The 13,049-nt window shown below is 36.4% G+C and overlaps 1 protein-coding gene across 1 annotated transcript in view; it reads right to left on the reverse strand.

The window, feature by feature from the left end:
• LOC133521236 (ras-related protein Rab-26-like) overlaps positions 1 to 13,049 on the reverse strand; it is a 125,122-nt gene that overhangs the window by 81,306 nt on the left and 30,767 nt on the right. Inside the window, exons 2-3 of the mRNA XM_061856082.1 lie at positions 7,950 to 8,111; positions 1,454 to 1,564 (exon numbers count right to left, since the gene is read on the reverse strand). Coding sequence (XP_061712066.1) covers positions 1,454 to 1,564; positions 7,950 to 8,111 — 273 coding nt within the window. The remainder of the gene's footprint in view (positions 1 to 1,453; positions 1,565 to 7,949; positions 8,112 to 13,049) is intronic.

Genomic DNA, 13,049 nt, shown 5'->3' on the forward strand with positions numbered 1-13,049 from the left:
GAGGTTTCTGTATCCCTGGGAATATATATTTGATCAATCAATTTGCTTAGCTCTGTGGTGTAGTATAGGTATAGTTATAGATGTGGTATGTAGATGTGAGAAAGGAGACAGTTTATACGAGCAGTAGTAAATTGGTCATACTAAAGTGCACCTGTGTTTCTCTTGACTACCCCCTCTACCCCTCGCCTCGCCTCAGCTCGAAACAGTGGAAATGATAACGAATTCCGATAATATATAAATATACAGTACCGGCCATTAATAAATCACCTCCATGTTTTTACGGTAGTATTTATATTTTTATTTTTAAGTAATTTCTAACTCACTACTTTAGGTATTCTAGTAGTAAATAGTCTTTTGTGAGAGCGATGTGAAAAATTGGCCTTATGCATAATGTTTTTTTCGTAGAGGTTTTTTTACAGTATAGTATATATAATATAATTAAAATAAATGAATAATTTAATAATTTTTGTTTGTACCATTACAATTTTAAAATGAATAAATTGATCATATAAATGAAATAAAATAAAATTTAATACATTAAATTAAATTGTTTACATATATTGTTTCTTTATAGTTGTTAATACAAACAACACAGAGGTAACTTGCAGTACCTACGTAAGTATAGGAATCGCCATGCAGAATCATACGGAACACAAGAAATCGTTTATATTGCCATGTAAGTGCCGCTAGCAACGGGAGGTCGCTCCATTCTTTGTCGTGTATGTATTAACAACACTCCTTGGAACTGACCGTCGCGTCGATAGACCTTATGTTTTTGCAATAAAGTTTACGAATAGGGTACTTGACTGACTAGTCAAATCAGTGTCTTTTTGCGATCTGCCGAAACGGTTAACCACTATGGAATCTAAATGAGGAACAAAACAAATGACTTCACACTAAGTTACGCTGCTCTGCATACTTTCCGTGCATATGTCGAAGCTTTAAAGAGCCATATGTACTGTAAAATGTTGTACGATACACGTGCGAATAGGTAATTCGCAACCTACTGGTGTCAATTTAAAACACTCCCTTCGGTCGTGTTTTAATTTATCACCACTCGTTGCGAATTTCCTGTTTTCTGCACTTGTATCGTAAATAACAATTAAATACAGTCAACATCCCAATTGTCAGATAATAGTTGAACGATGATATTCTCAGGTGAAACGAGTTGCCTACCGCGAGCTAAAACTGCACGCATGAACCATTTGGCTACTTTTTTTACGTGAGAATACGTTACAACATTTAATATTTGGTATGATAGCACAATAAATGCAAAGAATATGGAACATGAAGTAAAAACAACATTTTCTACATTTTGTATGGTTTGATAATTTATTCAGGTTTTTTAACCATTGCTGAATTGAACAACGTTTAATAAACGACCAACTTCGAAATACTAAATAAATGTCATGTCATGTGTGTAAAATTTAATGTATTATAGTAATCAACTCACCGTGAAGCCAATCCCGACGGTTGCCGAGAAGTTCCCCGCCTGGAACTTGCCGGTTTCGAACTGGACCAGCAGCGACGTCTTGCCGACGCCACTGTCGCCCAGAAGTATGGTCTGTAAAAAAAAAACACTTAAGCGTTTATATGTATGTACAGGTCATCTGCACAGAAAAGGTACCCGCCTGCATAGAAATTTTGTATGCAGGGGGGTACATTTTCTCTGCAGCTGACCGTACTACTACTTCACTGGCTCAGTGACCCAAACCCAAATAGTCTAGATAATAAACTTCGTAACTATGACTGCACACAGCGTCCAAAGTAGAATTATGACCTTAAGGAGGGTCCGTAACGCCAATGACCTTCGAACTAAATACTTTAGTTTTCTAATGTTTATATGTATGTGGTAGTCACAATTGTGTCGTATTATTCGTGTCATCCACGATGGCGCGCAGATTTGTCAAATCTTTAATAACATGACAATATGAGTCAAGGCTCGCGTCGTCGTAAATGACACTATCTATATAGAGCAGAAAAATTGGCTCTCGACAAAAAATGCAAAAAGATGACTGAAAATAGGTTCAAGATCTTTATCATACACAGAGAATAGGTTCAAAAGGTCAGAGAGACAAACGAATAGAATGTACATTTATTATTTACTAGTTTGTCCGCAATTTCGTCTGCATACCTACCCGTACAATGGCGATTCCCGGAATAAAAAGTATCCTATATCCTTCCCTACTACTCTAGGTACTACTCATTTTATGTAGCTGTTCTCTGTCGTGGTCTTATTTTTTAAAGTTCATTCGAGTAACAGTAACGCGGTTGTCACACTGATGCAAATTCGCACGTCGCTGCGGTGTATGAATTGTATGATATTCGGAGCGGCGTGCAAGTTCATATTCAATTTGAAAACCGTCTAAGGCATTGGTTGTGCGTGCATGGTAAGGAATACTTCAACATTAAGTACACGAATGATTGTGTATTTAAATTTCAAAGTTGCCCCTACAACGCATCGCTAATAAAAGTAGATTAGGTAACAAACTTCGTAACTATGGCTGCACACAGGGGCTAGGGGCTCCATAACGCCAATGATCTTCGATCTAAATCCCTTAGTTTTCTAATGTTTTTTGTAGCTTATCATCATATTAACAGCAACGACTGTAAGCAATATAGGTAGTATACCATATTTACTTCAAAGTTCACTGTCTTCGAGATATTTGGCATCAAAGTTGAACAATTTTAGGCCAAAAACTTGTTTACTGGCCATAATTTTTGTGTTAATTAGTTTAAAATTAAGATCTCTGACCAATTTTTAGAAAAGTCAAAGACGAACTCAAATTTGTAGATTTCGTATATGTAAAATCCTTCACAGCAATCTAGTAACCAAAAAAAGTGTTTAAAAAACAAAACATTGTTTAAAAAAAATAAAAATAAGTGTAGTGTCAAAGTCCAGCAGACAAGAATGGAGATAAAATATTGAAGAACCGATAGACGTTTTTCTTATAATTCTATCTATAGTGCAAATATAGGAGTAACGACTCAAAACTAGTCAAAAATCGATGAAGATCGCGGGAAGCCCCTTAAGTGTCTTGCCGCAATAACTACTTTTACACAGCAAAACATAGTTTATTATAAATGTTATGAGAGCCCCAAACTGTTAAATAAATCAGAGCCCAAGTTAACTTTGCATCGATATAATAAAAAAATCATAGAACTTTGACATCAATGATGACATGGCCACTTTTGGCCACCCCATGCCATGGGCTCTAGCTAGTTTTGACACTGGTGTATTTTTAACCGACTTCAATTTCATAGAAGGAGGAGGTTCTGTATTCGGTTGTGGCTATTTTTTTATTTCGTTTCGTTTGTGCAGCGTGTGAAGGTTTTGGGAGAACCCTGGAGAAAGGTCGAGTATTAAATTATCTTTTAGCGAACAATGGAAGATGTTTTGGAGGATAGGAGGTGACATAGGCCTATGTTCAGTAGTGAATATTTTGGCTGATATAATTTAGAATTGAATGACATTATCTGGCATTGTTGTATTAATATAACGAACAATAATATTACGGGTTCGAAATCCTGTCAACTATTCAAAATTCTTATTTAACTTTTCAGAAATAACAGATAGTATGCAACTCGCAACTGGGTAAACATTCCGTTAAAAACGAATAAAAGCGTATTCGGAGTACAAACAAAGCAATGCGAGAGAATTCAGAAAGAGCCGCCATTTATCTGGCACAAAAAAAAAATGGCGCGACTGGTTCGGAAATGTCTAATTCTGACGTTACTGTTCATCATTGTAATCAGTTTTCACCGTTAAATCTGCGTAGATAGTTTGTGCAAATATTGGTTGCTTATAGCATATAATAACCGGCCAAGAGCATGTCGGGCCACGCTCAGTGTAGGGTTCCGTAGTTACTCTTCCGTCACAATAAGCTAAACTGGAGCTTAAAGTGTAGTAAATTGTTAACCAAGGGATGAAACGGTACCTTTCACCCGAGTTAAAGAAATAGGCAAATTTGCATAATCAGTACCTAATTAAAGTAAGTCTTTTTACTATGAAGGGAAAACTTTTTGTGATAACTCAAAAACAGCTAAACTGATCATGTCCGCTATAGTTTTCATTTAATGTCTTTCTTAAGCTCTACTTCCACGATTTTTTTCATATTTTTTGGACCTATGGTTCAAAAGTTAGAGGGGGGGGACACATTTATTTTTTCTTTCGGAGCGATTATCTCCGAATATATTCACTTTATCAAAAAATGTTTCTTGAAACCCCCTATTAGTTTTGAAAGACCTTTCTAACGATACCCCACACTCTAGGGTTGAAGCGGAAAAAAAATTTCTCCCCCACTTTACGTGTAGGGGAGGTACCCTAAAAAAAATTAAATTTTTAGATTTTATTGTACGACTCTGTCGGCTTTATTGATTTATATATCCATGCCAAATTTCAGCTTTCTAGCATTAACAACCACGGAGCAAAGCCTCGGACAGACAGACAGACGGACATGGCGAAACTATAAGGGTTCCTAGTTGACTACGGAACCCTAAAAAGGGACCTTTAACTCACTTTATACAGTAAATGCTTTTACGTTTCGTTATTAAGCCTTGAAGTAAACAAAAATATATCATTTTCTATACAATACAGTAGTATAATAATAAACAGAATTTTACAATTTATATGATATTTATTTCTGTGAAAAGGTTTCCAGACGTCTATTTAATAACTACTTAATAGCTTGTTTCTAAACTTTTCATATCGTTTTAGTTAAATTTAATTTAGGACTGTAATTTAAGTACTTTATATAATTTTCCTAATTAGTTACATTTGAATATTGTTTCGCTCAAGTTTTCTCATCTAAGTAAGAGTAATTATTTCAGATATTAAATATTACACTTTTATTTAACTTTGCACTTTGGTATTTTACACAGAAGTCTGTAGGCAAATTTATAAGCTAGACAGGTAATTTGAAAAATTGGAAAAAAAAACCTTTGAATATTTAAGTATTTCCGTTAACGCTCTAAATATAGTTTACTTAATACTCGTATGCTAAGGATGGCTTGGCTATGGTTTTTACAAGCTTTTATTTAACTTGCCCTATTAGTATATAAGTTTGTTAGTTAGTGTGGGTTAAATCTTGGAAGCTAAGTTGGTAAGTGGAAATCGGGAAGTGGGTCACCATTTCCCGATTTTCGCTTGATCTTGCATGCATAGGTATGTAAGTCGGGTGGCAAAATGCAATATTATGGTACCATCAAGCTGATCTGATGATGGAAACAGGAGGTGGCCATAGGAACTCTGTGATGAAATAAAGTAATATAAATGCGGTTGGGGATTTTAGAATTGTCTCGATGAGTATTAATTGCCTGTGGTTAGAAAATTACAGTGAACGATAAAAGCTTGCCAAAAACTTATATTCTATGTCTTATCATATCTCATACGAGCACTAAGAGTAGATATCTAAATTGTGATCTACGATGGTACTCCTCAATTATTTTCGGTTATCCTCAGTCATATGATATGACTCATATCCGACAACGGTTAAAGTATAAAATTAACCTTTAATATTATATCATATTATTCTATTTTATTGGATGACCGGTCTGGCCTAGTGGGTAGTGACCTTGCCTATGAAGCTGATGGTCCTGGGTTCGAGTAAGGGAATTTATTTGTGTGATTAACACAGATATTTGTTCCTCAGTCATGGACGTTTTCTATGTATTTAAGTATTTGTATATTATATATACACCGTGTTTTTTTGATTTCCGTTAATTTCAAAGTGCATCCCTGAGCTTAATTTAAGTAACTTTCTCAAAGACACCGGTATTCTAATTATTTCAATTTCGGAGATAATCAATAGTTAATTTTTATCTTATAAGGCCCTCACGAGCGTGCACACTTCCCTTAGGGCCTATTTACTTATTGATTAGTGTTTAGTACGAGTTAATACATTTGCTACTAAACGTACATACTATCTCGGATAATCGATGTTCGAAATGACATTGAGATGTCACAGTTTTCAATAATTGTTGTTTGGTTGAGTTAAATGTAATGCCCGTGTTACAACAACGCTATATGCAACATTTAATTACTTTTTATAAAAAATAAAATATTAAAAAAATTATGAAAAAAACCTTTTTTTTAATTAACTATGCCATTTAGTTTCCTTAAACGTACTTACCGATACCCCATCGGAATTTAATAAAAAAACGGTGTATAGTTGTCTAAATACTTACAACACAAGCCTTCCTGAGCTTACCGTGAGACTTAGTCAATCTATGTAAGTATGTCCTATTCAATTATTTATTTATATACATACATTATAATAAAGTTTAGTGTTGCGTGTTATACACAATACTCTAAGCTAATTGAGAATCACAAAAACGAATTGGTATACCTATTTTGAACAGAAAATATTATATTATGAAAATATTACTGTGTAGCTACTGTATACAATTTCATAGAGTAGGTATTTCAGTTTTCAAGGGTCATTACCAACGTTTTGCATATATGATTAGTCTAGACGTCCCTTATGAAAACCTTCTGTTTGCTTCAACGGATTATTGCTGAACATTGACCTATACCCGTACCATGAGTCACTGACAGTACCAAAACTGACATACGCTATCGAGAACGTAATTTACTTTATACATCTCACTTGCACTTACATGCGAGTACGAGCGAGATGCATAGAACGTAAGTTACGTTCTCGATAGCGTTTATGTCAGTGCCGAACTGGTGGTAGCCACACTGGGAATTTTGGTCATTTCGTATTTATATTAATATTTGTAAAAATGTAAATATGTTTTTGAAAGGTACCACAGTATTAGACGTTAGATGACTGGTCTGGCCTAGTGGGAAGTGACCCTGCCTATGAAGCCGATGGTCCCGGGTTCAAATCCTGGTAAGGGCATTTATTCGTGTGATGAGCATGGATATTTGTTCCTGACACTTTGTTAAAGGTTTGTGTAACCCATGCGAAGCTGGGGCGGGTCGCTAGTTTGTAATATGGCCTAAGGTTTGCAGATTCATTATTTACTTAGCTAAGAAGTTTTATGAACAAATCCCGATCAATGTTGCAGTTCATTAAAAATAAGAGTTGGCAAAATTACGTACCCTGAATTCGCCAAAAGTACATAACTTCGCTTTAATTAAGTATATCGTTTAGTACTTAATACAACATTTAGGATTTGGAATAAGTTTTAGTAAAAAAAGCGGCCAAGTGCGAGCCGGACTCACCCATGAAGGGTTCCGTACCATTTATGACGTATTAAAAAAAACTACTTATTAGATCTCGTTCAAACCAATTTTCGGTGGAAGTTTGCATGGTAATGTCCAACATATATTTTTTTTAGTTTTATCATTCTCTTATTTTAGAAGTTACAGGGGGGGGGGACACATTTTACCACTTTGGAAGTGTCTCTCGCGCAAACTATTCAGTTTAGAAAAAAATGATATTAGAAACCTCAATGTCATTTTTGAAGACCTATCCATAGACCCCACACGTATGGGTTTGATGAAATAAATTTTTTTGAGTTTCAGTTCTAAGTATGGGGAACCCCCAAAATTTATTGTTTTTTTTTCTATTTTTGTGTGAAAATCTTAATGCGGTTCATAGAATACATCTACTTACCAAGTTTGAACAGTATAGTTCTTATAGTTTCGGAAAAAAGTGGCTGTGACATAATCGGACAGACAGACGGACATAACGAATCCATAAAGGTTCCGTTTTTTGCCATTTGGCTACGGAACCCTAAAAAGGACTAGGCGAAGTTGGGGACGGGTGGAGAAGTCAGGTTGTTATAGTTTTAATAATTGGGGGTAGATTGTCAGCCCGCGACTCGCATCAGTAGGCTTACTGTAGCACAAGATAAACTATCCGTCCCTCTCTAATTTAATACGTATACAAAAAGAAGGATAACCTTTCTCTTGCGCTAAGCCCTCAGATCGGGGATAGCCGCCGTTAATATAAATAGATAAATAAGCGACGAACACTTACTTTGTGTATAGGCACATCGTCGTCATGAACGGTCTTGATCGGCGTGTCTGTGGGCTGGTAGTCGCGGTAACCAGTAGGGGAGGGCGTACCGCGCTGCGCGGGCGCGCGCAATGTCGGCTCCTCGAACACATCGTCGCTCATGCTGTCGTCTGTCGCCGTTTGCTGGAGCAAAAAAAAGAAACAAATTTAAGGATTTTACGTCTTTGGCATTTGTGACACGCTGTGCATCGTAGATACTACGGAAAGTAATACGCGTTCTTGACTCAAATTAAAAACATGGTAATTCTTAAAAAGAAAGTAGGTGAAGTAAGTTTATGAATTTGATGATATAATCGGAATATTTGATTACCAGCCTGCTACTCTTTAGCGTCCCTCCAGATGCAAAGGAGCCCAACAGGCTCGCCGTGTTGCCACGTTGAACCGCGATGGACAATCTTTGCATAAAAAACGATCCGGAGCGAGGCTCATGACCACTCTCTCTCAAACAATGTAGTATATATTACATTGTACTGTTAATTTATAAGAATTAATAAGTACGTATTAGCATAAGATTTTCATAATTAACAAGCACTGATTTGTCTATGTACCTACACTTGAAGCATTAGTTACTAGTTGCCAAAACTACATAACTTGAACAAGACATCCTAACTACAACAAACTAATTAACTAGGGGCCCCGTAACTTAAACGTGTTATTACGGGTAGATTGATGCCCCACGATTACAATCAATCAGTACCGCTAGTGTAAATTTATTCGATAGCGAAACGTGACGTACGCGTTTTCGTTAAGTTTCATTTTGTATGGGATTTTGAGTTTCCAAAACGTCCCGCTTTCTAAATCCCATACAAAATGTGACTTAACGCGTTTGCGTTACGTCACGCTATCGAGTAAATTTACACTAGGGGTTCTGGTCTAAGAGGGATATACATCACGTACTCGTCCATATATACAACAAGAGACATTGTTTTTCCACTTCTAAGTATTTTTCATTCTCCATGATTATTTTGTATCTTATCTATTTACACAATGGAAAACTAGGTTTATAGGTTTTCCATTACGTTATACAAAAAATTAGTAAAGTGAAACCTATTAACCTAGAATGTATTATGCTGAAGCGATCAACATCAAAATCAAAGTGATTTGTTAAGATTTAGTGGAATCGGTTTTCTCCCGAAATGGAACATTTCTTAGAAAAAGTACCGTTATTATTTATTATGTTAGGATCGTAAAGCTATTCGTCCCTCCTAAGAGGGGCCTTAAAACCAGGTAATAAGAAAAAACAACAGACGCTATTGCACCGTATAAGACTTGCAACGGAAGAAAAACCATCGCGCGGGTTTTTCCCTTTTTTCCCGTTACTATGAAAATATATTTCCGATTCAAATTTTGCTCGTCAGATCCCTCGGCACAGTGGCGGGGCAAGACCAAAACTTTAAGTGGGCAGGGTACACTTAAAAAGGCCCTCTGGTGGCGCAAAAAGTAACGAAAAATTTTACGTTGTGTCGAGGTTGTGTCCGAGTTATACTTATTAGAGGGGCGAGGCCCCTCGGACCACAGTAGTAAATTGTACAATTAAATAACCTATTTTAACTGAAGCATTTTGTTATGGTCCTCGCTCGAATATAAATACTCTTTTTAATTCGAATGCGAAAAAAAGTGAGTCCTGCCTGCCCGGCGGCTATGTATCGGGTACCTGATGGATGTGAGTGTAGCAAGGCAGAACAGATAACGTGTTCTCAATTCAAATTTGAATACTCAAGCCGTAGCCATTTTGGTGGTTACAATGATTTGTATGTGTGCATAAAAATGTGTATGTGTGGGTTTTTAAGGATGTGGACTGGTCGATATAAATCATGCCATATATCGATAAGCGCTACACAGCAGGACGGAATAATTATTACTTGAAGTTCGATATCTACTTTACTTTTGATATATAGACTTTTCATGCCTGAAGGGTCCTTATGATCCATGTAACTTTGCACCCTTTAGGGATACAAAGTCACAAATACTCGCCACTCTACTAAATTACTGATGTAGTCCGAACCGAACTAGCCTTTAGTTTCACATCGTCCAACAATATCGAGTCTCATCCACGAATTGCCATTTAACGGACGCGTATTCTGATGGTAATAACAAGTTCTAAATTTGACCTAGATTTGTTATCGATATCATCTGCAAGTGTCGAAATAATGCTTGATATAATGTCACTTTAGGCACTAACAGATCATATTCATAACCTGCCCGCGCAGCCAACGTGCATATCGTTCACGCTCCGTGGCGAACGAAACGCAACTGTCACAGTCGCACTAATATGGAAGAGCGATAGAGAGAGATGACTGCGATAAGCTACGGAGCGTTAACGATTGTAAAGTTAGCTACGCGGCCTGTTATGACTCGTACAATCAGAATACGCCTCCAGGTCTCTGCTATAATGTATTCTACCTACCATATTTACCCCTGCTATATTTACGCTCAGTAATCTAGTTACCGAGCTTTCATCCCCTCAGTATCTGTGTTTGACATCAAAGGCGTATCCTATCCTATCGTTAATAACGTTACATGCCTATCGATACATCGCTACAGGTGCTAAAACCGTATGTATACTCGTGAGGTAAGGAGTACATTGTTCGTAGAGGTAGATAAGTATTGCACACCGCAGTAAAAGAAACAGTACCTTTTGTTAGTAGTCGCTTTCCTCTTCCAAGCGGGAAGACGCTATGTTTGGCTACGAGCGTAGCGCTACAAAAACGTTGGCAGTGAAATAGCAACTTGAATCGAAGTAGCCATAACGCTTATTTTTCACCACTATAACAACCTACACAGAACATTTATATTGTATTTAGACCGTGCAACATACATCATTCATACTACATCCAACGCCCCGTGTCACAATTATCTAACTTACCAACTTACCATTCACTTAAGTTTGGCGCCACTGTAAAACAAGTACATACAATTAGTGGATAGCGTGAATAGTTCTTGATTTTACCGTGTGTATAAATAAGTTGGTAATAGTTATAAAGCTGGGTATACAATGGGGACGGGACACTCGGGACACGTGTCCAAAGCTTCCGATAAGCATTATGTGCAATAAAGCTGTTGTTTGGGTCTACGTGAGCGGTCTCTGACAGAGATTCAGAAGGTACTTACATAAATTACATAATAGGTACCTACTTATTATATTATTTTGGAATATTTAATGTTTTAGTTGATTTTGACAGGGTGCTCTACTGTGTGGTCATGGATAAGTAATATATAAATAACCTGAAGAATGAGATACGATAACGATAAGTTCTGGTTTAGATGAGTTCTCATTTAGATATCGTTTGTATCATTTGTATGTCGTATCATTGACAGAAGCAGCTCGATTCGGGCATGTCACTTTGAAGTTAGAAATATCGTAGATAGATCTTATTGGAATCACAGCGGAATCGAAATAAACGTCAATTTTGACATGGCGTTTAGTTATCGATCTTTTAAAGATCTTTCCAAGATCCAATAAACAATTTTTATTTATTATTTTATTTAATACGATGAGGTAGGGTTTGGAGCGGCCAGCTCACGGACTAATTCATATATGAAAAACTGCCAGGCTGTGTGCTGGTAGACCAAAATTTATGTATGCAGTTTTACTTGACCTAATGTAAAAAATTGGTTTCACTCGGTAAGTCGATAAGGTAATACGATGAGATAGGGTTTGGAGCGGCCTGCTCCCGGACTATTAGGAAGCATTTCGATTAAGTGTGAGAATTGTACAACGTTACCGACATACCAATCATAAAAAAATTGTAGATAATACGGCCCCATAAATGTTTTTTTTCATGAACGCAGTGAGATGTATGTCTTACATTAACCTGATGTTCCGGTCAGCAACTCTGGAAATGCCAATAACCAATTCTTTGGACATAATGGGGTCGTGGTCTCGGTCGCCATTATGCTTTGTACTGCTGCTCCAGCTATCCACCAGTGCATCGTGAAAGCCTCGACGTGACTGAATATTGACGACTGATTAATTACCATACAGCATGCATTAAAATGTGTTTTAATTGTAATCTAAGCTTACTGTGTTTTGGCAAAGACCCGTGAGGCTGCCACTTCATCCAATAAATTACCAGTAACTTGCGAGAGCTGGTTTCGATTTGTATAACACAACAACCCAAGCACACAACACTATAAATTCGCTATATTCAGTTTATCAAAAAAATATCATTACACACAAAACTTTCACATTCAGCGGCCGCTTCAATTTCAGAAAGCTGCACGTAATTTAAACACCTAATTTTTAGAGTTACAAAACGTAAACAACGTAAACAATTTTATTAACGTAGGACAGACTTGAAAGATCGTGTCATTTCATTTCTTTTTTTCAGGAGGAGAGGCACAAACGAGATCTACAAACAACAACAAAAAGATCAAGGAAAAGAAATACTAAATTTTTTGTATTGTCTTAACTCGAATTACTGTCCTCTTTATCAGTATATTTGAAATGAAAAGTGCTTTTTATTGACTTCCTATTTTAATTGATTCGAGCAGCATTGATAAAAAAAAGAAAGGAAGATGAGCTTTACATCTCTATAAATAGGTAATGTCAGTTTGACTCGAAGGGTTTTTTGAAAGATATGTCAGATAGTCACGGATAGTACATACAATACAATATTTTCAGATTTGAAATAAATCGTATATACAATCATAGAAGCGAAACTATAATTTGTTGAAATTTCTAAATAAACTACTGTGCTGTTTTTTGAACAAACCCCGCGAGTTTTTGGATTCACCAAGAAATTCTTGCTCGTCGTTGTAGGTAATTAATTGTGGTTTGGCATCAGCTCTCATTTTACGGTAGTTTATTCCATATTACGATTGACTTTATTTACGTGATGAAGTTAAGTCAACTCGATCGAACAAAACAGTGTATTTATAATGTACTCAAAGTGAAAAGGAAAGGACAGTCAGAAAAATAAGTGCATGTCTCCGCAATTTAGGTAAGTTTTACGTTATCAGTATTTCTCTTAAGTTCGGTCATTAACGAGTATTTATCCCTAGTCACTAAACGTACAACATCAAACGTGACGTAAACGTTCAACGTCGTTTAATAATTTT

Source organism: Cydia pomonella, chromosome 9, assembly GCF_033807575.1.
Source record: "Cydia pomonella isolate Wapato2018A chromosome 9, ilCydPomo1, whole genome shotgun sequence".
Classification (NCBI taxonomy): domain Eukaryota; kingdom Metazoa; phylum Arthropoda; class Insecta; order Lepidoptera; family Tortricidae; genus Cydia; species Cydia pomonella.